The 27,413-nt window shown below is 40.7% G+C and overlaps 2 protein-coding genes across 2 annotated transcripts in view; one reads left to right on the top strand and one right to left on the bottom strand.

Annotated features, from left to right (window-relative positions):
• The window catches only part of frem1a (Fras1 related extracellular matrix 1a), a 59,170-nt gene extending 58,822 nt beyond the window's left edge, over positions 1-348 (bottom strand). The window contains exon 1 of the mRNA XM_079809464.1: positions 245-348. The gene's annotated coding sequence lies outside the window, so the exon portion shown is untranslated. The remainder of the gene's footprint in view (positions 1-244) is intronic.
• Positions 349-7,303: 6,955 nt separating this feature from the next.
• On the top strand, positions 7,304-23,272 carry LOC307139738 (uncharacterized protein; the record flags this gene model as incomplete). Its single annotated transcript, XM_079838820.1, has 3 exons — positions 7,304-7,580; positions 11,317-11,941; positions 23,143-23,272. 3 exons carry the CDS (start codon positions 7,304-7,306, stop codon positions 23,270-23,272), a joined length of 1,032 nt encoding a protein of 343 aa, XP_079694946.1.
• Positions 23,273-27,413: the final 4,141 nt, after the last annotated feature.

The following is a 27,413-nucleotide window of genomic DNA, read 5'->3' as shown; positions in this document are numbered from 1 at the left end:
ACATAAAGTGTGACTGGATACACAAGTTACACCTTTAATAGCTTATGTTCAATCTCCTCTTTAGTTGATAACTCACCCAGCATCTTTAATAGTAATAATAGTAATATGTGTTATTTATTAAGTGCCTTTCCCAAGCTCAAGGTCTTTCCTAATGTTTCCATGAATGAAAACTAGCAAGTGACATTTTTGCACATACATACACAAAACAAACGCACACGGAGCACATATACAGACAAGTTCTTACCTGAAATCATAGCACTTATATCTCCACAACTGTTTATCTTCTCCTTTTCCCTCCAACGCTTTCCACAGCAACTGTCTAATTGACAAGAGTCCCGATGGCAATCCTCACCCCTGCGAAGAGATGGGAGAAGTAGAGGAGGAGGGTGGAAACTCAGAGGGAGGTGGGATTGTCCTGCTCCTTTTTTTGGGAGGAGTGAGGCTGGGTATGAAGTGAGCAAAAAATGCAGAGGCAATCAGAAAAGAGCAAACACAAACAGACAGAGATCAAAGAAAAGCAATCTACGCTCTGACCGCAGCACACCATTAGATAATGACAGATTGAGGGGATCTTCCATCAAAGGGTGACTCGATGACGCCACTGAAAAATAGCATGTTTGTTCACAAAGATCTGTGAAATCAGTTTCTAAGTGTCTCTAAATGGGTAGCTGGCAAATAATATAGGACAGACTTCAAAATAACCTTCAAAAAGGTTTTATTTGTCACATACACAAATGTAGTGTATTATGTTGTCTAAAAACCCCTAATGATGTGCATTAAATATAAAATATATAAAAAATAATGTATGTAAACTATCTATATACAAGGATTATGTGTGCAAAACAATAGTTGTATTAAAAACAACTGTTTATTCTACTTTAACACATTTTAGCTGTTATAAATACATTGAACATGAACTATGGAACTTACATGTGGTCATAAAAATGCATGTACAAAAATTAGGCAACAATTAGAAAATGCAGTAACACTTTATTTTCCAGTGTCCTTGTTACATGCAATACCTATAAATTAAGCAAGCATAACTACATGCAACCCTAAAGAAATCTAATCCTAACCCTAACCTAATAAGTACATGTTCATTAATATTACTTAATAATAGTAGTAATTAATAAGTGTGTAGTTACACTCTAACAAAGATACCTTAAAATAACGAGAAACATTATCATTTTAGATGATTTTAGAGTTTCATAAATCATCATGATTGTGCATTAAATATAAAAATACAAGAAAAAAGAATATATGTAAATGATCTATTTACAAGGAAGATGTGAAGATGCGGTGAAGTGTAAAGTGCGAAACAATAGTTGCATTAAAAACAACTATTTACTTTATTTTAAACACCTTTCTGCAATATAAAAAATACATATACGTGGTCGTAAGAATGCATGTACAAAAAAATGAACAACTAGAAAATGTGGTAACACTTTATTTTACAGTGTCCTTGTTACACGTTACATGTTACTATAGTAATACCTAAAAAATAAGCAAAAAAAAACCTAATCCTGACACTAATCCTATAGTAAGTGCATGTAGTTAATTCATATTACACAGTAATTAAATGTATAAAAAGGACACCTTAAAATAATGTGTAACCGAACAAGTTTTAGGTGATTTTAGAGTCTCACAAATCCTAAACATTTGGGGTCTCACTGCATGTGGTTATCTGTTAACATCAAAGATATAGCAAGACTACTTTAATTCTAGTAGAGCAATGTCCAAATGACATTGTCACACAATAACCATCAGTGTCTGTGACCATTGACCTTACAAACCCTGTTAATCTCTCATCTAAGAGTATGGTCTCAGAGATCTTTTACTAAAACATTCTTTCTCTGTGTGTTCACTATAGCTTGCAGCAGTTACTGTAGCTCTGAATTGCATAATAGCTCTGAAGACTAAATAGACAGAACAGAGGTAAGTTGTTTAACCCGACCTCCTCACAGACTTCACATAAGCGTACGATTACACTCTTCCTGAGGTGTTTGAAATTGTTTCAAGAAGTAAGCAAGTCCAGGTCCTCTTATACGTGACTATCTGCTTTTTAGCTGTATAACACTTAGTGCTAAACTACATCAATTACATTTGATGATAGCAACTACAGTCTATAAGGAGGATTATGGAGTCAAAGGGTCAGAAAGAAATGTAATAATTTTAAAATGATACTCAAGCTTTCAAATTTTCCCAACGCCATTAATCTGTGGTTATTGCCTTAGTGAGCGTGAAAAGACAGGAAAAAGTCAACAAACACTTTTTATGCTCTTTTCTTTCAGTTTCCTTTCAGTCAAGTTACCATGACTGCACAGTTTTGAATACATAAGAACTAAACTAATCACTCCTAAATCTCTTCTCATAAAACGGATTAGTTGAAGTTTGTGGGAAAAGTCAACCATTTCATGTGGAGAACCTCAATAGCGCGTTTCCAAAGTCAAGAAATGTGATTCTTTTTATATAAACAGTGTAAGCGAAATTCAAACAGCAGGATATGATTGAAGTCAGTTGTATTTTCACTTCCGATCTAATGTTACGGAGCCTAGCAGAGATTAGATTTAAATCTTACACAGCAAAAAAGGAATTTCTTTTTCAATATTTTTGTCTTGTTTTCCATTACAAATGTCTAAAAATGCTGAAATCAAGAAGTAAAATTACTTAAGGTAAAATAAGAATAAATATCCAGCAGATTATTTTTCTCACCTCACTGGCAGATATTGGTTCTTGTTTTAAGGTGATGAGTTGAGAAATCAACGTTCCCTTGAGCTTTTGATATATAAAAGTTAATCGTGATATAAGAATATCCTGTAAGTTTCAGAGCTGAAAACGTCCTTGTTAGTCAAAGAAAAGCTTTTATTGACACCAGGCCCAGAAAACGAGAGATCTCAGAATATGTCGACTACTGACGTCATAGGATGCAAAAGCACCGCCTCAGGCCCGCCCACCGACTTGTGGAGCTAAATGGGTCGCTACCGAGCAATAAACATGCCAGTTCCAGCTCACGTGCGTAAGACATTGCGCATTTGTTCGCTTCATTTCACCGCAGAAACAATTGTAAACAAGATAGAGGTTGAGACTGGATTTGCAGACATATTGAGATTAAAACACAATGCTGTGCCTTCTATATTGGATCCGACAGGAATGGTGCAACACACTTATGTGAGTAAAACACAGTTTTTATATGTGTTAATATTGCATTGTTACAGATCATTTGATCTATTGATTACATACCTTAGCACGCTGTCACAGGCTGAGAAGTTGTTATTGGTTAATTCGGGATCAGACTCGGACTTGTAACGCCAGTGCTTGCGAAGGCCAACGTCCCGGGGCTATGTGTTTTTCAGACGGGCTACCAAAACATATCATCCGCCTGCCGACGGGCTATCTTAAATAGTGGAATAACATTCCTTTCTTGCGCGCGCGTGTGTGTGTGTGAACGGTTTGCGGTTATATTCACTGATCGGGCTAGCCAAGTAATACAAAAATAACATTCCAATCAATCGCGGGTGGATGAGAGATGAATCATTGTGTTTGTTTGATCAAGGCATTTCGCGAGTCCTGTGAGCATTTCCCCAAACGCTTTCAAAACAATTCCCACATGTACTGAGGGAGCTGAAGCTCATTAAATATGCGAATCTTATCCAATCCTAGCCGTCGGCGTTTACTTCTAAGTCTTCAGTGCGGCACACCCATCAAAACCGAGAGCCTCAAAACCAAGGCAGAAAATAGCCTATTACTTATTTATTATGATGTTTTTGAATGTAAAAACATCATAAGTTGACCACAGACAACAGTATACAAAAATAAAAAAGTAATTAATTAGGTAATTAATTATTGTAAAAAATTTAAAATAAACCGACTTAATTTTCCCTCATGGGTCAAAATGATCCGAAGCCCTAAAATGACACTTTTTGTTTTGTCCAGGAAGCTTATTTAATTTAGTTTGTCTATTTTTTTATTTTTTTTATTTTTTCGGGTTTTATTGACGCCGTTGTTTCTAACACTGACCAAAGCACAGCCTCTAGTGATGTTACGTTCGTGAACGAATCGTTCTTTTTGAACGAATCTTTTAGGTGAACGAATCGTTCTCGTTCAAGTAGTCCACTGACTCATATTTCTCGTTCACTGAAATTCCTCCCTCCACAGCAGTGTGGCGCTATTAGCAACGAGGAGCGAGCGCATGCGCAGCTCTGTGGACTGTTTCATCCTGTCAATGACAAAACTTCGAGCCAATAGCGTTCGAGTATTAGATGTGACGGAGCATGTGATTTGTTGAATTCAGTGAACGAATACGCCTTTTACTATGTTGAGCTCGGCTTGTGTAGTTAGGCATATACGGTATGCAGCAAAGAAAGACATGTACACTTTACCATTTTAATGAAAACAGTGTAATAATACAGGCTGATGGTTAAATGATTGTATAATTACTGATGTATTGTGTTTGTATTATTTATTTTCATTGTTGTTGTTTTATAAAATTAATACAAATTACTTCATTACGTTTGAGTCATGTCATGCATTTCTCCAAAAACTGCAAAACAAATACAAAATTCGATATTATTGGAGTTAACGAACACGTCCATCACTGACCGAGTTGCTTTTTTGAGTCTGAACGAGAGATCTCGTTCGTGAACGAACGAACTGGTACATCTGGTTCATGAACGAATTGAACCACCAACGATACTGAACGAACACGCCCATCACTGAACGAGAGAGAGAGAGATTTCGTTCGTGAACGAATTGAACGAACTGCTGCTAGATCTCGTTCGTGAACGAACAGGTGGTGCATCTCGTTCGTGGAAATGGATGTCGGTCATTTAGCATGTGAATCAGTCTCGTTCAGCAATAAGCAGAGAGCGGATGGCTACAAAGCGCAGTTTTAGGCTACGATTGTTTATAACTCTACGTTCGTTTACCATAATCCCAGATATATCTGAATAATATGAATGTGTAAATGTCTGACCAAACAATTAATTGTTAATCATGCAAGAAAACCTTTGTGCTTTGGTCTTCTGAACCACTTAGACTTATTTTATTTAATGATAGATGCACACATTTTAATAAAGCCAAATGATTTTTTTGTAAGTGAATACGTTCGTTGACTTAAGAAATAACGCATAAGACACTCTTTTTGCCACCTGCTGGGATATTTATGGAATATAAAAAAAAAATGGTCACTGAACGAATCAATGAACGAATCTGAATGAATCATTTTGATGAACGAACTGAAAATGAACGAATCTCTTGAAAGAATCGAAATTTCCATCACTAACAGCCTCCGATAAAGGTAGGGGCGTGACGTTTCCGACATACGTGCACTAGGCGTTTAGCGAATCACAACACACTGGGCCAGCTAACCAATCTGAGCCCATCGCGTATTTTTGAGGGACTGGCTTCATACAACCCGGAAAGCATCAGACCGTTTTACAAGGAGGGACAGAGCAGTGTAGAATAAAGGTCAAATATATGAAAAATAAGGCAATTTTTTTTTAAACGAAGCATGAACACATGTTACAGTGCACCCCACAAACACAATCAAGCCTTCAAAAGAATGTGTTTTACCACCCCTTTAAAGCCGCATTCGACCCGTTTTCCGACAACAGCGCTAATTAAAATCACTTTTCTTCATGTTTACTTCATTGTTGCATTATCTCTGGCACTTTATCGCCCGTCACTACAAATTTTGCCACAACCTCAATGTTACCACCTCTGGTCTTTGATTAGAGTAAGAGTCGTAACAATCAGTATGCATTCAGATCTCTATTTAGATATTATACAAACATTTTTGGTAAAGTTTTAGCATTTCTAGTTGTAATTTTGACCATTTTATTGCATTGTGTTGTGTTTTAGGGTTGAAGAAAATGTTCATAAAATTTACGAAAAGGGTACTGGTCATTCCAGCCAGAACATTATCCCTTTTTCTACGTTTTTTTTTTTTTCTTCCTTATAGTGTGTTCATTCTCAGGAATCTCAGAAAATGGTGCCATTTGTACCTCAAACTTGCAGAGGTGGACATTTACATTTACTTGAGTGTTGTACTTAAGTACACTTTTTAAGTATCTGTACTTTACTTGAGTATTATTTTTTCGGGGACTTTGACTTTAACTTCACTACATTTGAAAGACAAATATCATACTTTTTACTCAACTAATCAGTTTATAGCAAAATGGAAGAAGGCGGTTCCTCGGAGCAGTGTGAACACCCATGGCCATACTTAGAAAGTATGTTTCAGTTTTCTGAAAAGACTAAAGATTAGTTTAGTTGGCATGCACTTGATGCATGTCTCATAAAATGTTCAAAAACTGTGGGAGAAAGAGAAGAGTAAACAGTTGGGAGAACATCGGATATGTATCAGTGTATTGGATCAGTGCATTTGGCCTTAAAGTGACAGCAGCTTTGTAAAGAGCTTTGTAACTTTTATACAAGTATTTAAATGAGTTTAAGGTAGTCGTATAGCATGTCGGATGGAGCATCACTGTCTGGCTTAAACCACCATGATGGCATAATGTGCATTTATACAACAATGCAACAATAATAAAATAATGGATTGACAAACTTAAGTACTTTTAATACTTCTGTACTTTTACTTAAGTAAAAATCAATTTTTAGAACTTGTAACGGAGTAATATTTGACTAGTAGTACTTTTACTTTTACGCAAGTAATGAAGTTGTGTACTTTGTCCACCTCTGCAAACTTGTCAAAAAAATGTTACGATCAATCTCTCAAAAATTATTAGTGAGTCCAAATTTATATTCTATTTTCTGCTATTAATTAAATAATAATTCGTCCATGTGTTTTTAAAAATACCAGTCATGAAATTAAGTAATAATGATGTTTATTGCTAAATTAGTGCCCACAACTTTCAACATGAATCTCAAGGTTATAATGAAGAGCTTGCACTTGATACTTTGTTTGTGCCAAGAATGCAAAAGTAAATGAACACAGATGAGACGAGCACTATCCGCTTACATTGAGAAAGAGCAACTAGTTGAAAAGAGCCCTTGATTCAAGTAAGTGAAAGGAACTGAAGCCTCAGACCAAAACAAGCCTGTTCACTTTGCGGACTTTCACGAAAACTGAGAGCACAATGCCTGTCAAATGGAGTGTGACATTCCTGGGTTTTCTGTGGGAAAGCGGTAATTGCTTTTTTTTTCAGAGCTTGGCTGTTGGTTGCATGGGCTTTGAATCCACCCACTAATGAGTGAGCGAGATTCTGCTGTCCCCACTGTTTCCTGACCGAGCTGTGTCAGGGTTCGGCTTTCTTCTGTGAATCTGTCAGTCTTTTTTTGCAGAATGAGGTTTTCAGCGTCATTTTTATGCTTCCTAATTGGTCTTTTCGGACTAGGAGGGATTCACGGTTTGGTGTTAATGGAAGATGAGAGGGAGAAACCGGAGGATAGAGACCTGAGCAAAGCTATTTTGGAGATGCTGCACATAAATAAACTGTCAGCACCTCAGCAAGCAAAGCCACATCCCTACATGAAGCACGTTTACCAGTCCTTGGACACACAGGCAAGAGACCTGAGTGGTGCCGATGGAACTCTTGTGCAGAGTTTCCGGAGCATTGAAGGTAAAGTAGTACATATATTTTTATTCAGAGTAAACGGTTAAAATGTTACTTTAAATATTAAAATATAAATATATACAGTACCTTTCAAAAGTTTGGAAACACTTTTAAAAATGTTTTTGAAAGAAGTATCCTATGCTCACCCCAAAGCTGCATTTCTTTAATCAAAAATACAGGAAAAAAAAAATTCTGAATTTTCAGCATCATTACTCCAGTCTTCAGTGTCACATGATCCTTCAGAAATCAGTCTAATATGATGATTTGCTGCTTAACATTTTTGATAGGGAGAGTCTAGCAATAGCAAGCTAGCTTTGAAAGCAGAAGATCCCACCCTTCCTTCAGAGCGTCTCCAAAGCCATGTCTCCTCCAAAACATGCACTCGGCAGAGTTTGCAAAGCGTCATGAGAGACAACAACCTCATGTCTCAAAGTACATATCATTACAATAAAAATGAACATAAACAACTTAAAGTGAACTGACCTGTACCACCTGACTGCTGCGGTTTAATTTCGGCGTTGATAGTGTTCACATAGAAACGCATACATTTGAGTCACAAACCGTTCTGAGTATAACGCCACGGGTTTCCATCTCTTCCAAATGACGGTAGTTATGATGTAAACACAGTATAAGCTGGTTGTTTTGGTTCAGGAGGAACTGTGTGTGGTTGGCGGTGACTGACGTCTGTCTAACTCTGCATAGCATGCAACAAGCTGATGACGTGTGATGTCTACGCGAGCAGGTGCGCGGAGGTATGAAAATACATACACTGACAGGCAGGAAGGACATTGTATGCAATGATTGGACGTGCATTTTATGGTCCTACACCTTCCACAGACAATATACGCAGATCAGGCATAATATTATGACCTTCTCATTATGACTAATATAGTGTTGGTCCCCTTTTTGCTGCCAAAACAGCCCTGACCCGTCGAGGCATGGACTCCACTAGACTCCTGAAGGTGTGCTGTGTTATCTGGCACCAATATGTTAGCAGCAGATACTTTAAGTCCTGTAAGTTGCAAGGTGGGGCCTCCATGGATCGGACTTGTTTGTTTAGCACATCCTACAGATGCTTGATTGGATTGAGATCTGGAAAATTTGGAGGCCAAGTCAACACCTCAAACTCGTTGTTGTGCTCCTCAAACCATTCCTGAACCATTTTTGCTTTGTGGCAGGGTGCATTATCTGCTGAAAGAGCCACAGCCACCAGAGGATACCATTTCCATGAAAGGGTGTACATGGTCAGCAACAATGCTTAGGTAGCTGGTATGTGTCAAAATAACTTCCACATGGATGGCAGGACCCAAGGTTTCCCAGCAGAACATTGCCCAAAGAATCACACTGCCTCCGCCGGCTTCCCGCCTTCCCATAGTGCATCCTGGTGCCATGTGTTCCCCAGGTAAGCCACACACATGCACCCGGCCAAAACCAGCATTAACTTCTTGAGCAATTTGAGCTACAGTATCTTGTCTGTTTGATCGGACCACACGGACCAGCCTTCGCTCCCCACGTGCATCAATGGGCCTTGGCCACCCATAACCCTGTCGCTGGTTCATCACAGTTCCTTCCTTGGACCACTTTTGATAGATACTGACCACTGCACACCGAGAACACCCCACAAGAGCTGCAGTTTTGGAGATGCTCTGACCCAGTCTATTTGGGTCACAATTTGGCCCTTGTCAAACTCGTTCAAATCCTTACGCTTGCCCATTTTTTCTGCTTCTAACACATCAACTTTGAGGACAAAATGTTCACTTGCTGCCTAATATATCCCACCCACTAACAGGTGCTGTGATAAAGAGATAATCATTGTTATTCACTTCACATAATGTTATTCGTCTTAATGTTATGCCTGATCGGTCTATATACATATAAATACATTTAGACCACTTAAGTAATTGCTATCAAGATGTGAAGAGACTTTCAACCAGCATAACAAAAAATGTTTCTGGAACAAATTGCCTACCCTGCCTTTAATTTGGCACCCATACAACTACAGCATTCACAGTGGGAGCACGCTTTGAGGTGTCGCATCCCATTCACCAAAATGAAAAAGCTTTGCTCATAGATGTGCGATTCCACTGCAGAGCATCAGCATTGCTCTTTCACTTTGGAGTCGGGCCCTCTAGGTATTAGGGACACCAAAGAGTCTTAATCCGCCCATGGTTCCAGAGCAAAAATTTTAATTAACAACAAGAATAGCCATTATAAAAGACAATAGGAAATAAACACAAGCACACAATTCAAAATTCAATACAAAAACTTACAAACCGTACAAAGCCCTACAGGATTTAAGATATATATAGCCTAAATATAAAGTTATGAAACTTAATTTTTCATTTAACCTAAATCGGCTTGCTCTGGAACAAGTAATAGATTGACAAGACCAAAGATTGCCCGTTACCCCAAATTAATTATATCTCATGTTTAACCACTATCTACATACAGTAAGAGCCAGCAGCAAATTCCTGAAGGACTAGCCGAGATACATGAGCGCTGAACGTCCGCTGGCGGCCTGGAGTAAATTGTAAAAGGTCTAAATAACTACATTCTTATCTAAAAAAAACTCTTAAAAGTACATTCCATGACAAGACAACAGTAGTATTTAAAAAAATTATGGTGTATTTGCTCGACCGCCATGACAGTCGCCACAAGAGGAGTGATACAAACGGTGAAACGGTCCCAGTGCTGATACTGAGGCTGGAAAAGGCTCTCAGCCAATCAGCTTTTGGCTGAGAGCTTTTCAACTTTTGTATAAAATCGTTTAATGCACAGCTAGCCGTGGATTATCCCTTACATAATTCACTGTTCCTCTTTTCTTCTGAATCAGTTTATGGTTCAAACATATATGGCTGAATTAAACCATTATTTCCACTTAGGGCTGGGTGATAAAACGATATGTATCGCGATAGACATGTAATCGATATAAATAAAAAATGCGTTTGATAAAACATTCGTTAATAATTTTTTCTTTGTCGGAAGAAACCAGAGGTTGCGAAGCAAATTTGGTTGCATGAACAAAGGCACTCACTCTCTGGTAACCTAGCAACATAGGGAGTGACACGCTAACAGCCAATCATGTAACAGTATCAGGTTTGGTTGCGCCATATCGTTGTCTGGTGTTGGATTCTTCAACAGAACCGGCGTGGAGTGATAAGTGTAAAATGAGTGCAGCAGCGAGCGAGGAAATTGTTGATAAAACCGGAAACAAGTCAGCTCGCCAGTATGGCAGTTTTTTGGGATTTTATAAGTCTGACTAAATCTAAAACTTGTTTTACCACCTTAAGCCTGGTTTATACTTTCGTCTGGTCCTTCTTTTAAATGGGTCATAAAAATATCAATAATTATCAATATCGACCGATATGAAACACTTTTTTTTTTTTTTGGAAACACTTATATCGTGATCCAGTTTTCAGCCATATCACCCAGCCCTATTTCCACTTGCCATTGTGTAGCGTTTACTACAGTTGACCGATAGGATTAGATAGTCAGAGGCTTCGAGCTGGTGTGGGGGTGAGGACTAATTTGCATATCAATGAGTCCACGTACGGAGTAACATTTAAGCTATTTTAAGGCACGGAGAAAATATTTTCACAGGAAACAATGACTAATGATTAGCAAAGATGCATATTAATGGATACAATTATTGACTGCAGGGTGACTTTAATTAAGGTATAAAATAAAATTGTGTTTAATTTTCAACCCAAAGTCCCTTAAAAAATTCTCTTTTTCAAATAAGATTCAAAGTACGGCACTCCAGGATGGATCTGGTTCAACATGTCCCAGCTGAGTCCCTTCATGAGGGTTGCAGAGCTGGTCCTGCTGAGGAAGACTCTTCATCACAAGCCGCTTAGTGTGACAGTCACAGTACATAGTCTTTCACCAGGAAGAGATAACCTGAGCATTAGTGGCCCTCTTGTGGAGCACTTATTGAGTCTTGACCGGGTGCCTCCAACAGGCTATGATGTTTTTGATGTGACAGCTGCAATAACCCAGCCACTGCGCCACTCAGATATCTTGGGCTTCCAGCTTCGCTTTGGGGATGAGAGCGGCAGCCTGGTTCTCCACGAAGCCCTCACACAGAGCCTCTACTGCTTGAATGGCAGCTCTCTTCGGCAGCCGCTTTTAGTGGTTTACAGGAGCAAATCAATGGAGCTACAGCAGAGGGCTTCAGGAGTGAGTTCAGAGCGCAGGCACAGGCAGAGCTGCATGGTCAGCTCAGAATATGAGAGACAGCGAATACATTTGAGACATGGGAGACATGTAGCTGCATGCAAGCTGTATGCACATCATGTCAACCTTCATACGAGCGAGTTGAGTCAATGGATACTACAGCCATCCAGTTTCAACATAAGTATTTGTAGGTATGAGCCTGTCTGTGTGTAATATATCACTATTATGAGTAATGGGGCTTGACAATATGTAAAAGTTTAAGAATGTGCCATTGAAAACAAGCACTGATTACAGTGCTAACTAAATATTGATATTGTGTGATTTCCCTTATGAAAAACACCTAATCGTATTGTATGTGCACTTGTAAATGACTTTAAATGATATAAATGAAATAAATAATAATGATGATAGAAAATAATTTAAAAAAATAATAAATGAAATAAAAGGCTATTAGAGAGAGTACACTTTTAATGACTATGTTTACACTTTTTTTTATAAATGTTTACATTGTAATAAAGTCACATTAAAAGTTACTTTAAAGTACATTTTAAATCATTATGTTTTAATCTTTTTATCACACTTATTTTAATGTGTTGATTAACATACTAAAGCACATGAAAAGTAATTGGTCATCATTTTATCTGTAGTGTGTTATTCAATATTATTATAGTTATATCATTATATTATTATAGTGGATATATTTAAAATGTATTAAATAGCAACTTCATCATTACAAGTTTCAATAGAAATTACATAAAGTATATTTTAGTTTCCCATAAATGCTTGTCAGTACATTCAGCAGTGCACATTTCAAAGATAATAGAATTATACAAATTGTATTTAAAGTTCACCCAAAAAAAACAAAAACAACAATTTTAACAATTACTCACCCTCATGTCGTTCAAAACCCATGAGACTTTCATTTATCTTCGGAACACAAATTAAGATATTTTAATGAAATCTAAGAGATTTCTGACCCTCTATTGACAATCCATGCAACTACCACTTTGTAAAAAGTTCATAAAGAAATCGTAAAATGAATCCATATGATTTGGAGCGGTTTAATCCAAATTTTCTGTAGAGACTCGATCGCTTTATATGATGAACAGATTTAATTTAGGCTTTTATTCACTTTTGAACATCAGTGAACAGAGCTACAACCGAATCGGTTTGATGTGCAAGAACAAACCTCATTGGTTCTTGAGGAAGCTCAAATGTGCTGCGTAACACGAAAAGGAACCTCATTGGTTCTTGCTGAAGCTCAAACGTGCCGAGTAACATGAGAATGAACCTCACTGGTTCTTACAGAAGCTCAAACGTGCCGAGTAACATGAGAATGAACCTCACTGGTTCTTACAGAAGCTCAAACGTGATGCGTAACACATGAGAATGAAACTCATTGGTTCTTACAGAAGCTCAAACGTGATGTGTAACACATAAGAATGAACATCATTGGTTCTTGTGAAAGCTCAAACGTGATGTGTAACACACAAGAATGAAACTCATTGGTTCTTACAGAAGCTCAAACGTGATGTGTAACACATAAGAATGAAACTCATTGGTTCTTGAGGAAGCTCAAACGTGATGTGTAACACATAAGAATGAACATCATTGGTTCTTGTGAAAGCTCAAACGTGATGCGTAACACACAAGAATGAACCTCATTGGTTCTTGCTGAAGCTCAAACGTGCTGCATAACACGAGAATGAACCTCATTGGTTCTTGCAGAACTGCGTGACACGAGAACGAACCTCATTGGTTCTTGCAGAAGCTCAAACGTGATGTACACGAGAATGAACCTCATTGGTTCTTGCTGAAGCTCAAACGTGCTGCGTAACACGAGAATTAACCTAATTGGTTCTTGCAGAACTGTGTGACACGAGAACGAACCTCATTGGTTCTTGCTGAAGCTCAAACGTGCTGCGTCACACGAGAATTAACCTAATTGGTTCTTGCAGAAGCTCAAACTTGCTGCATAACATGAGAATGAACCTCATTGGTTCTTGCAGAAGCTCAAACTTGCTGCGTAACATGAGAATGAACCTCATTGGTTCTTACAGAAGCTCAAACGTGATGTACACGAGAATGAACCTCATTGGTTCTTACAGAAGCTCAAACGTGATGTACACGAGAATGAACCTCATTGGTTCTTGCAGAAGCTCAAACTTGCTGCATAACATGAGAATGAACCTCATTGGTTCTTGCAGAAGCTCAAACTTGCTGCGTAACACGAGAATGAACCTCATTGGTTCTTGCTGAAGCTCAAACATGATGCATAACACACGAGAATGAACGTCATTGGTTCTTGTGAAAGCTCAAACGTGATGTACACGAGAATGAACCTCATTGGTTCTTTCTGAAGCTCAAACATGCTGCGTAACACAAGAATGAACCTCATTGGTTCTTACAGAAGCTCAAACGTGATGTACACGAGAATGAACCTCATTGGTTCTTGCTGAAGCTCAAACGTGCTGCGTAACACGAGAATTAACCTTATTGGTTCTTGCAGAAGCTCAAACTTGCTGCGTAACACGAGAATGAACCTTATTGGTTCTTACAGAACTGCGTAACAGGAGAATGAACCTCATTGGTTCTTGCAGAAGCTCAAACGTGATGTACACGAGAACGAACCTCAATGGTTCTTGCTGAAGCTCAAACGTGCTGCGTCACACGAAAATGAACCTCATTGGTTCTTGTGAAAGCTCAAACGTGATGTATACGAGAATGAACCTCATTGGTTCTTATGAAAGCTCAAACGTGATGCTTAACACACGAGAATGAACCTCATTGGTTCTTGCAGAAGCTCAAACGTGATGCGTAACACGAGAATTAACCTCATTGGTTCTTGCTGAAGCTCAAACGTGCTGCATAACCCGAAAATGAACCTCAATGATTCTTATAAAAGCTCCAACGTGATGCTTAACACACGATAATGAACCTCATTGGTTCTTGTGAAAGCTCAAACGTGATGCGTAACACACGAGAATGAACCTCATTGGTTCTTATGAAAGCTCAAACGTGATGCTTAACACACGAGAATGAACCTCATTGGTTCTTGCAGAAGCTCAAACGTGCTGCGAAACACGAGAATGAACCTCATTGGTTCTTACTGAAGCTCAAAAGTGCTGCGCAACATGAGAATGATCCTCATTGGTTGTTTTGAAAGCTCAAACGTGCTGCGTAACACACAAAAATGAACCTCATTGGTTCTTGCAGAAGCTCAAACGTGCTGCGTAACACGAGAATGAACCTCATTGGTTCTTTTGAAAGCTCAAACGTGCTGCGTAACACGAGAATTAACCTCATTGGTTCTTTTGAAAGCTCAAACGTGATGTACACGAGAACGAACCTCAATGGTTCTTGCTGAAGCTCAAACGTGCTGCGTCACACGAAAATGAACCTCATTGGTTCTTGTGAAAGCTCAAACGTGATGTATACGAGAATGAACCTCATTGGTTCTTATGAAAGCTCAAACGTGATGCTTAACACACGAGAATGAACCTCATTGGTTCTTGCAGAAGCTCAAACGTGATGCGTAACACGAGAATTAACCTCATTGGTTCTTGCTGAAGCTCAAACGTGCTGCATAACCCGAAAATGAACCTCAATGATTCTTATAAAAGCTCCAACGTGATGCTTAACACACGATAATGAACCTCATTGGTTCTTGTGAAAGCTCAAACGTGATGCGTAACACACGAGAATGAACCTCATTGGTTCTTATGAAAGCTCAAACGTGATGCTTAACACACGAGAATGAACCTCATTGGTTCTTGCAGAAGCTCAAACGTGCTGCGAAACACGAGAATGAACCTCATTGGTTCTTACTGAAGCTCAAAAGTGCTGCGCAACATGAGAATGATCCTCATTGGTTGTTTTGAAAGCTCAAACGTGCTGCGTAACACACAAAAATGAACCTCATTGGTTCTTGCAGAAGCTCAAACGTGCTGCGTAACACGAGAATGAACCTCATTGGTTCTTTTGAAAGCTCAAACGTGCTGCGTAACACGAGAATTAACCTCATTGGTTCTTTTGAAAGCTCAAACGTGATGTACACGAGAATGAACCTCATTGGTTCTTTTGAAAGCTCAAACGGGATGTACACGAGAATGAACCTCATTGGTTCTTTTGAAAGCTCAAACGGGATGTACACGAGAATGAACCTCATTGGTTCTTGCACATCAAGCAAACATGATTGAGCATCCGTTTACCACTACTGATATGTGTTCTGTTTATGTGAATAAATGCCTAAATTAAATATTTTCATTATATACAGCGATTGTGTCTCTTTAGAAAATTTGAACTAACCTGCTCAACTTTTTGAAGTGTCAAAGTGGTTATTGCGTAGCTGTCAATGGAGGGACAGAAATTGCTCAGATTTCATTAAAATATCTTCATTTGTGTTTTTAAAGATAAATGAAAGTTTGGAACAACACGAGGGTGAGACTGTGAGTAGCCACATTTTTTTCTTTTTTGAGTGAACTATCCCTTTCTGCTACTTTAGGGATGTATCAAACACTTCCATAGTAGCCCCCTTCCTCAACACTGCTGTTTACAGCCCTAATGTTGAGCATAGTTAGGCTATTTATTGCATTATGTAGGCTATTCATTGTGTGTGATAGATAGAACCAAATAATTATGTCCTTCCCTGTGTTGCCTTTTTAGAGGTATCTGTTTGAAAGAAATGCCTGCGTCATCCATGCCTGTTCAGAGACAAAGGAAGCACCGGACATGTTCACAAGTCCCTGCGGTCCAAGTCAAGTCAAGTCTCAAGTCTTTAAGGTCCAGGTCCAAGTCAAGTTTCAAGTCTCGAAGGTCCAGGTCAAGTCAAGTCAAGTTTCAAGTCTCTGAGGTCCAAGTCAAGTCAAGTTTCAAGTCTCGAAGGTTCAGGTCAAGTCAAGTCAAGTCTCGAAGGTCCAGGTCAAGTCAAGTCAAGTCAAGTCAAGTCAAGTCAAGTCTCAAGTCTCTGAGGTCCAGGTCAAGTCAAGTCTCTAGGGTCCAGGTCAAGTCAAGTCAAGTCTCAAGTCTCTGAGGTCCAAGTCAAGTCTCAAGTCTCTAAGGTCAAGGTCAAGTCTAGTCAAGTCTCTGAGGTCCAAGTCAAGTCAAGTCTCAAGTCTCTAAGGTCCAGGTCAGGTCAAGTCAAGTCAAGTCTCAAGTCTCTAAGGTCCAGGTCAGGTCAAGTCAAGTCAAGTCAAGTCAAGTCAAGTCAAGTCTCAAGTCTCTAAGGTCCAGGTCAAGTCAAGTCTCAAGTCTCTAAGGTCAGTCCAGGTAAAGTCAAGTCTCAAGTCTCTGAGGTCCAAGTCAAGTCAAGTCTCAAGTCTCTGAGGTCAAAGTCAAGTCTCAAGTCTCTAAGGTCCAGGTCAAGTCTCAAGTCTCTAAGGTCAGTCCAGGTCAAGTCAAGTCTCAAGTCTCTGAGGTCCAAATCAAGTCAAGTCTCAAGTCACTGAGGTCCAAGTCAAGTCAAGTCTCAAGTCACTGAGGTCCAAGTCAAGTCAAGTCTCTGAGGTCCAAGTTAAGTCAAGTCTCAAGTCTCTAAGGTCAGTCAAGGTCAAGTCAAGTCAAGTTTCAAGTCTTTAGGGTCCAAGTCAAGTCTCTAAGGTCCAGGTCCAGGTCAAGTCAATTCAAGTCTCTAGTCTCTGAGGTCCAAGTCAAGTCAAGTCCTAAGTCTCTGAGGTCCAAGTCAAGTCTCAAGTCTTTGAGGTCCAAGTTAAGTTTCAAGTCTCTGAGGTCAAAGTCAAGTCAAGTCTCTGAGGTCCAAGTCAAGTCAAGTCTCAAGTCTCTAAGGTCAGTCAAGTTTCAAGTCTTTAGGGTCCAAGTCAAGTCTCTAAGGTCCAGGTCCAGGTCAAGTCAAGTCAAGTCAAGTCTCTAGTCTCTGAGGTCCAAGTCAAGTCAATCCTAAGTCTCTGAGGTCCAAGTCTAGTCTCAAGTCTTTGAGGTCCAAGTCAAGTCTCAAGTCTCTAAGGTCCAGGTCAAGTCAAGTCTCAAGTCTCTGAGGTCCAAGTCAAGTCTCTAAGGTCCAGGTCAAGTCAAGTCAATTCTCTGAGGTCCAAGTCAAGTCAAGTCTCAAGTCTCTAAGGTCCAGATCAAGTCAAGTCTCAAGTCTCAAGTCTCTAAGGTCCAGATCAAGTCAAGTCAAGTCAAGTCTCAAGTCTCTAGTCTCTGAGGTCCAAGTCAAGTCTCAAGTCTCTAAGGTCCAGGTCAAGTCAAGTCTCTAAGGTCCAAGTCAAGTCTCAAAGTCTCCAAGGTCCAGGTCAAGTCAAGTCTCAAGTCTCTGAGGTCCAACTCAAGTCAAGTCTCAAGACGCTAAGGTCCAGGTCAAGTAAAGTCTCAAGTCTCTGAGGTCCAAGTCAAGTCTCAAGTCTCTTAGGTCCAGATCAAGTCAAGTCTCAAGTCTCTGAGGTCCAAGTCAAGTCAAGTCTCAAGTCTCTGAGGTCCAACTCAAGTCAAGTCTCAAGACGCTAAGGTCCAGGTCAAGTAAAGTCTCAAGTCTCTGAGGTCCAAGTCAAGTCAAGTCTCAAGTCTCTAAGGTCCAGGTCAAGTCAAGTCTCAAGTCTCTGAGGTCCAAGTCAAGTCAAGTCTCAAGTCTCTGAGGTCCAAGTCAAGTCAAGTCTCAAGTCTCTGAGGTCCAAGTCAAATCAAGTCTCAAGTCGCTAAGGTCAGTCCAGGTCAAGTCATGTCAAGTCTCAAGTCTTTAGCGTCCAAGTCAAGTCTCAAGTCTCTAAGGTCCAGGTCAAGTCTCAAGTCTCTGAGGTCCAAGTCAAGTCAAGTCAAGTCAAGTCGAGTCAAGTCTCTAGTCTCTGAGGTCCAAGTCAAGTCAAGTCTCAAGTCTTTGAGGTCCAAGTCAAGTTTCAAGTCTCTGAGGTCCAAGTCAAGTCAAGTCTCAAGTCTTAAGGGTCCAAGTCAAGTGTCAAGTCTTAGTTCTATTTTTAGCAATATTTTTTCCAGCTAGTTGTTATAATTAACAGTGTATTGAACTATCAAAACAGATTACTTTTACTTTAAAATTGCATAATAAAGCACACAAAATACTACTATTCCTTTACATCTTTGTACAAAATGATACCATTTAGAGCCACCACAAGGGGGGGGGGGGTGCTGTGTATTTTGAGCTATTTGAGTTGCCGTAGTTTGCTGTAGATCTCAAGCAATGCTGGATAATGTAGTCTTACAGTGAGCGCCGGCGGTAACAAAACCTGTGTAGGCCTATTGAGAATGAGGAGTTACGTCACAATGTTTTCACTCTGTGTTGCATTTCGGGAAGGCGCCGCCATATTGGAAGAGTACGCTATCAGTTGCCATGGTTATTTCAACAGTGAGACCGAGAGAGCAGCATGAGATTTGTTTGCATTTTTGCAATGCAGAGCAGTTTCTTGGGGAGAAATAAAGAAGGAGAAAGTGAAAGGAAAGGGGCTCTATCAGGAGAGACTAAATAACACCGCCAAACAGCGTTATTTAGAGAAACTGCTTGACATCAACAACATCGACTCGTATGATCTGCCAGCTACAGAATGACGCTACCACCTCTCACACACCCTGACATCGTCAATTATCTGGTTTATAGTATCAGCGCATATTTTTTCCGGCGCCCATGTTAACAGATTAGACTATTCACACACCGCACGCTAGGGCTGGGTTTTGATTCAAATTTCAAGAATCGATTCGATTCCGATTCTCAAGATCTTGAATCGATTATCATTATTCAATTCGATTCGATCTGATCCGATCTGATCTTCGAGATTTAGATAAGTGTTTTTGAAGAAAGCATTTTTTTCCAGCTGTTACCTGAATTACAGGACTGTAGTTATGCAACATATTGATACTAGACTGATGGTCTGTGAACTTTGGTTGTCTGCAGCACGTAAGACACGAGGTTCCAGAGCTTGTCTATGTAGTGTGCTGTCACACTCATGTAAGATTCCATAGCTACGGATGTCCAGGTGTCACTCGTAATGCCCACCCTCTCTGCGGTCTTAAGCTTACACATTACACCATCTTTTACTGTCTGGTACATGTTGGGGATCACTTCTTCAGACAGACGTTTGCGAGACACAATGACATAATTTGGTTCCATTACCTTCATTAGCCGCCTGAATCCCACATTCTCAACAACAGAATACGGGCGCATATCTTTGCAAATGAAGCCCGCAATCGCCTCAGTTATTTTGACAGAGCGTGGCGAATTAGTTGGCAGTTGTAGAGTTTGTTTCAGTGTCATCTGTTGCGGTCCGGTGGCAGGCTTGGATATGATGTCTTGATGATGTCGCATCATGTGGTTCCTGAGATTAGTAGTATTTCCACAATACTTCACCTCCATTTGGGAGGCTTTGCAAATTGCTTTGCTTTTGTCAAGCTCGTTCTCTTTATTGCTTCTGAACCCGAAATGGTGCCAGATCGCGCTTTTAGCGTTTCTGGAGTTTTCAAAGCTGCCATGTTCGTTGTTTTAATGTCCTTCCACCTCGCGCGCATGCGGGAATTCAATGACGCGGCAAATTAAAATTCACAGGGAAAATGTAGGCCTATTATTAAATCGATCCTCTGAGTTACGGATCGATCTTTAGAAATTAATATGAAAATCGATTCAGAATTGGTGAATCGATTTTTTCAACACAGCCCTACCGCACGCAAAGGCGGCGCAGAAGCAGCAGTGCCGCGATCGTTTCACATAGCTTCACTTTAATGTTACATTGATCATGTGAACTACTAATATACAACATGTTATATGCATGTGATGTGTGTATGAGACAGAGGGGAACACGGTGGCATTTGCAGCAGATATATGCTGCCCATCATAAATCAAAGCACGAGACAGACGGGGGTCGGAGGAGAACACCGGAAAATGTGACATAATGGACAATATTCGTCTGTATTTGCAATTCTCAGCTGCGCGAGACAAACGCTGCCAGTGTGAATGCACAACGGGCACGCGCGGCTCCCGCTCTCCATACTTCCTGCCCTGCCAACTGCTTGCGTGCGGTGTGAAGCTGGCGTTAAAGCTTACGAACGCTTGCATTGTGTAGGCACTGATACTATAAACCAGATACTTGACGATGTCAGGGTGTGTGAGAGGTGGTAGCGTCATTCTGTAGCTGGCAGATCATACGAGTCGATGTTGTTGATGTCAAGCAGTTTCTCTAAATAACGCTGTTTGGCGGTGTTATTTAGTCTCTCCCGATAGAGCCCCTTTCCTTCACTTCCTCCTTCTCCATTTCTCCCCAAGAAACTGCACCGCATTGCAAAAATGCAAACAAATCTCATGCTGCTCTCTCGGTCTCACTGTCGAAATAACCATGGCAACTGATAGCGTACTCTCCCAATATGGCGGCGCCTTCCCGAAATGCAACGCGGAGTAAACATTGTTACATCACCTTCTCATTCTCAATAGACCGGTATAGACAAGCGCTACAGTAAACGACACAAAGAACAACATTTCCATCTGCGTGTCTCGTTTGTAGACATGAGTCGAACAGGGTCATAAATTGCGTATGAAAGTGTTCGTGCAATCCAGATGCAAATTAACTTGGTAAATCTGGATTATATACATAGCAAATACAGCCTACTGTGGGGAAAAACATGAAAAGGACATGGAAATTACTTCTTGAAAATGGACCGCAAGCAAGCCTCTGTTGCTGTGAACACCGGAGCTTCCCTTCGGATTCACTGATTGCTTTTCAAATTAAATGACAAAGTTTTGTAAGGTAAGGCTTGCCTATATTTGTTGTAGCCGTTTGTCTATAAGTTTATTTATTATAAGTTATGTTATTTGTTTATTATTATTATTTACTATGTGCATATTCATACTTGTATTTAGGAATTTGTTTAGTTCATTGTCGTACACCTGTCAGGTGCGTAAGGTAGCTATATATCACCACGAATGGGTGGGATAGGAAGTGACAAAGAACAAATGTTTGGGTTTTGTGATGGTGGTTATTCACAGTTTTTTGACCACACTTTGTTTCTTTTGCTGGAATTTTCGATTGTTGGAATTATTAATTATGAACTTAATTTAGAAATGCTTTGGAAATAAAACTTTTTGTGTTTAATAAACAAATTTCATTTTGAAATGAAGACGGCGATGGACTGGAGTGCGTGCAAATAGTTTAATCACTGTTCCCTGAATCCACGGCCTATTACGAAAGGCTGATACAATATTGTTACTATTTGTTGCTAATTTATTTAAAGGTGCACTATGTAAAAAAAATTCTGTAAAATTTCCAAAAACCACTAGGCCAGTGTTATATGTTTTGTTCAGTTGAGTACTTACAATATCCCAAATGTTTCCAACTATTTGTAAATCATGAGAAATTGCTATTTTAACCAAGGAACCGGGACGTGTGAGGGAGTCGGCTGTCGATTGCGTCATATCTGCGTTACTCTCGGTTTCCGGTTTTATTTTACAGACGCGCTTGACTCTTACTGCAGTGTGCAACAAGTGTCATAGCAGCTGCCGAGCGAACGCACAGAGTGACGTCATAACATCATTTTCAACACACTCAGATGTATCTAATATGATAAACAGAGCTGCGTTACCTCAAACTCATGACCGGAAAACCAGAAGTGGCGCCGGCGACTGTGTCATAATAAAAGTCCCGCCACCGACTGTGTCATAATAAAAGTCCCGCCGGTCTTCTCATTAACAATCGCTCCAGCGGCCTTGCTCAGCTCCACAACACTCGGTCCTGCTCTGCTTCATACTACAGTAACGTTAATAATCGCATCCATGAACATGATTTCTGCCCGAGTCCTATCCGATTCTTTTCCACCGGCTGTGAGGTGAAGACCACATGTCCCAAGATTCTGCGCTCAAACGTGGCGTCATCAAACTATGCCTTTGTTTTGAACAGGCGACCTCTAGTGGACAGCAAAGTTACATAGTGCACCTTTAACAGCAGTTTTCTAATGGGTGATGAATTTGCGTGCCTTCAGATGCGTCACGTGCTCGCTGGCTTGGTGTGTTTAGATATGTTTCGTGATATTCGCTGCTGCAGCACATATTGTAAATGAATGAATGAATGAATGAATAGTAAAAGGTGGTGTTTCGTGCTGTCATCTGGGGTAGTAAATAGAGAACGTAATCGGGAATGCCGGGCCAAAAGACTTGCATTTTCTCAGTCTTCAAGTCCATGTCAAGTCCAAGTCAAGTCTCAGGTCAGTTGTTTGTGAGTGCAAGTCAAGTCGCAAGTCTTATTTTTTTCTTTTTTTTGGCGAATTAAGTGCGACTCGAGTCCAAGTTGCAGACTCGAGTTTCCATCTCTGGAAAGCACCACAGAGAAAAGGATTTACTTCAAAGGTGCATTCAGTCTCCTATGCAGCTTTTAATAGTTATGCATGTCAATTGTGAGTCTCAGTTTTGAATACACAGGTGTGACAGAAAATGTCTTCATATATTTTATAGATCAAACTGCACTCCACAAGGGCTGTCATCGCTCATCGTGAAGTACAGCAGTGACACTGCGGACATTATTATAAAGGAGCTGAAGGATATCAGAGCAGAGAGATGTGTGTGCCAGCCGTCTGCTCAATGAAAAGGCAGTGTGTGAATTATTTGAGAACATGACAGTTGTAGGAAGAAGTATGTGAACCCTTAGATTTACCATGCATTTCTGCATTGGTCATAATTATTGACATAGGAAAACACGGTCTGCTTAAACAGTTAGCAGTGGTACGAATCACAATGCAGGAGGCATCAGTTATCTCCACCAAATTGCCTGTAATCATGGCTTATAAATGCACAATGTATTCTCTCTTTACAAAACAATTCAATTCATCAATATTATTAGGATGCCTGGTGTGAATCTTGAGCTAATGCCAAAGCATGGAACTTATTTGTGCCTTTAAAAGAGAACAAAGTATATTTTGTTTAGCCTATTTGATGAGAACATTGCAGGTGCACTTTTGGCCACAGGATGTCATCATAGAGCAAGAAAACGTTACTTTCAATGTTTATGGAGCATCAATGTTCAATGTCATGAGTTTCACAATATCTCTATGAATGAGTAGCCTAATTATAATAAGGGGGAAAAAAGTGGAGAGAAAAAAGGTGTTCCAACTCAAACTGAAAATGGATGTGAGGACTATAAAATCTTTGAAAATATCTGGTTTAAATCTTTGAATTTTGAATTTGAGACTGTTTGCTCATTTTTCAGTTTGGACAAAAATATATTTTTTAAAACCTCCAATACTGATTAAGGGCAATATCTCAAAGAAAGGATTTGTAAAGAAAAATAAACAATCTGTTCTGGAATATCATTTTGCTTTTTCGCGTCAGCAGTTCAAGTGATTCCGGTGTCATGACAAATCGGTAGTGTTGTAGTCAAGACCACCTAATCCAAGACCAAGTCGAGACCAAGACCAATGTGTGTTGAGACCAAGACCAAGGCAGGGCGAGACCTGAGTCAAGACCAAGACCAGACCAGCAGTCCTTAAATTCATAGAGATCCACATTACCACCTGAGAAATGACTTACAACATATAATAAATTACTTATAATAAATATAATTGGAATAAGACACTATAGCTGTTACCAATCAAATTAAATCATTAACAACAAAATAAATGTTTGTGCTACAGAGGTGATACAGAAGATGCATCTGAATTGGTAAATTACAAATGCATAAATAATGTTGAGGATAATGTTTTTAAAATTGAATGTTTGCTAAAGCAATATCATGTTTGCAGTCATGCTCAAATTTGTGAAAACAACTCTTTTGCTCGTGTGATATTGGTTAATTATATCACATGTTATAAATCCAGATCCCATACAAGAACTTTTTGCAACAATATCTTGAATTTTGTGAGCATCTGTATTCATTTTTGGTGATTTTATTGACACAATCCCTCATTAATTTCTGAATCGGCACAATAAATAAATCAAATTAGAAATAAGTTATGAATTGCATCTGAAGCAATCATTTTAACATCCTATAATATCATTTTAACATTAATGATGTTAATAAATTAATCAGGCAATGCACCAGCAATTTAGTGACATCCCAGCAGTTGTGGTCTTCAGAGGCGGACAGTAGACAAGTATTTTTACTTTCCAAGTAATTTTATTTTTCAAGTATATGTATTTTATCAGTGTTCTTCTTTGGAAACTTTTACTTCACAACCTTCCAAAACATAATATTGTAATTTTGACTGCAGTACGTGTCATATTGAATATCATTTAATACTTAATTACATAAAAAATTTAGTACTTTCTTACTTTTACTGAGGTAGTTTTACTTGAGTACAAATAAGAAAGTATTAAATTTTTTATGTAATTAAGTATTAAAGGTAACCCCCTCTAATTTATGACATGTAGTGCAGTAAAAAGTATGACATTATGCTTTGGAATGTAGTGAAGTAAAAGTTTTCCAAAGAAAAACTGTGATAAAGCACATATACTTGAAATATGTACTTGAGTAGAAACGTCTCGGTTACGTATGTAACCCTCGTTCCCTGAGGAGGGAACGGAGACGTACGTTAGTGACTAACGAATGGGGGTTTCGCTTAGAAGCCAATCATCTTCGAGTATTCAACAGCGCCCAATGGCAGTGCCAATGCCATGGGCATGCGGAATTTGCATGCGTAACTCCGCCCCACCTCGTGGGTATACAAGGAAGTACGCTGGCAACATCGCATTATGTTACTGCTGCAGGAGCCAAGACTGAACTCCGCGTTCCAGGCAGCACAGCTGACGTGGCAAAGGAAACGTACGTCTCCGTTCCCTCCTCAGGGAACGAGGGTTACATACGTAACCGAGACGTTCCCTTTCGTTCAGTCACTACGACGTACGTTAGTGACTAACGAATGGGGGTTCCAATACAACAACGCCACTCAGCTGTCATCCAGTGCCCTGCGTAAGTGTGAGTACCCTGTCGTAAGACTAGTACGGACGAAGGACTCCCACTTATCACAGGATTACCAAGGTACACTGGGAAGCATATCCCAGTGAGGGAATGCCAAGATGCCTACTCGTAGGGAGGACTTAAGAACACACATATGACCCGCTAAGGGCTGCATATGGAAGATCTCTAGGGTACCAGCCGAAGGTGGATTTTTAACCCTAGGGGTGGCAGGGACTTGCCAAGGGAAAGACACCTGCTCGCTGAGGAGGCTTACGGTGGAAATACTCGTGTGGGGGTCGCCGGAGGGGAACCATGCACACGGAGCACCTGGCCGGACATGAGGGTCTGGGCTCGAAAGGGCAGACTGAACTGATGTCGGCGTGAGCAGTGCTGGAGGAGCTCAGGGCTCTCGGGGAGCTCACCTGAGGGAAAATATCGCACGTATCCAGTCCTTGGAGTGGAATGGCGAGCAAGCGAAGACACCTGAGCCTGGCCCATTACCGGCCACCCGTAGGGGCGAGTACATAGTCGGACACTGGCTCCACTCGGAGATTGTAGAATCTGGCGAATGTGTTGGGTGTCGCCCAGCCTGCAGCTCTGCAGATGTCTGTTAGCGAGGCGCCATGCGCTAGAGCCCAAGAGGAGGGGACCAAGGGGACATGGTCGACCTTGCTGCTGGTAAGCCAAAACAATGGTGTCCACTATCCAGTGAGACAACCTCTGCTTTGAGAGAGCACTTCCATTCCGCTCTCCACCATAACAGACAAAGAGCTGGTCTGAGGTCCTGAAACATCGCGTACTGTCTACATAGGCGCGGAGAGCGCGTACTGGACAGAGCAATGCCAAGGCTGGGTCTGCCTCCTCCAAAGGCAGCGCTTGCAGGTTCACCACCTGATCTCTGAACGGAGTGGTGGGAACCTTGGGCACATATCCGGGCCGGGGTCTCAGGATCACGTGAGAGTTAGCCGGCCCGAACTCAAGGCACGCTTCGTCAACCGAAAATGCTAGCAGGTCCCTGACCCTCTTAAGCGAGGCCAATGCGGTCAGCAGAGCCGTCTTCATAGACAAAACTTAATCTCAGCCGACCGCAAAGGCTCAAATGGAGGCCTCTGCAGAGCACTTAAGACTACTGAGAGGTCCCAAGAGGGAACGAGAGGAGAGCGAGGAGGATTCAGTCTCCTCGCCCCCCTCAGGAACCTGATGATCAGGTCGTGCTGCTTACTTACCTTTTTGTCTCCCAGGAGATCGTGGTAGGCAGATATTGCGGCCACATACACTTTAAGGGTGGAAGGAGACAGCCTTCGCTCCACCCCCTCCTGGAGAAACGATAGCACGGACCCGATCGGGCATTTCCAGGGGTCTTCTAGGCGGGAAGAACACCATGTGACGAAGAGGTTCCACTTCAACGCATAGAGACGTCGCGTAGACATAGCTCTAGCGGAAGTGATGGTAGCGACCACCTCAGGTGGAAGACTACTCAAACCTGTCGCGTCCCGTCCAGAAGCCACACGTGGAGCTTCCAGAACGCTGGACGCGGGTGCCAAAAGGTGCCCCGTCTCTGAGTGAGGAGGCTCAGAGGAATAGGCCAGGGAGGGGCTGTCGCAAGGAGTATAAGTTCTGAGAACCAGGCCTGGCCGTGCCAATACGGGGCGACCAACATGACCTGCTCCTTGTCCTCCCTGATCTTGCACAGTACCCATGCAAGGAGGCTCACTGGGGGAAACGCATGCTTGCGTAGCCCTGGCGGCCAGCTGTGCGCCAGTGCATCCGTGCCAAGGGTGCCCTTGGTCAGGGAATAATACAGGGAGCAATGGGAAGAGTCCTGGGAGGCAAC

This window comes from Gobio gobio, assembly GCF_949357685.1.
Source record: "Gobio gobio genome assembly, chromosome: 2".
In the NCBI taxonomy this organism is placed as follows: domain Eukaryota; kingdom Metazoa; phylum Chordata; class Actinopteri; order Cypriniformes; family Gobionidae; genus Gobio; species Gobio gobio.
This window is presented reverse-complemented; position numbering and strand designations above follow the sequence as displayed.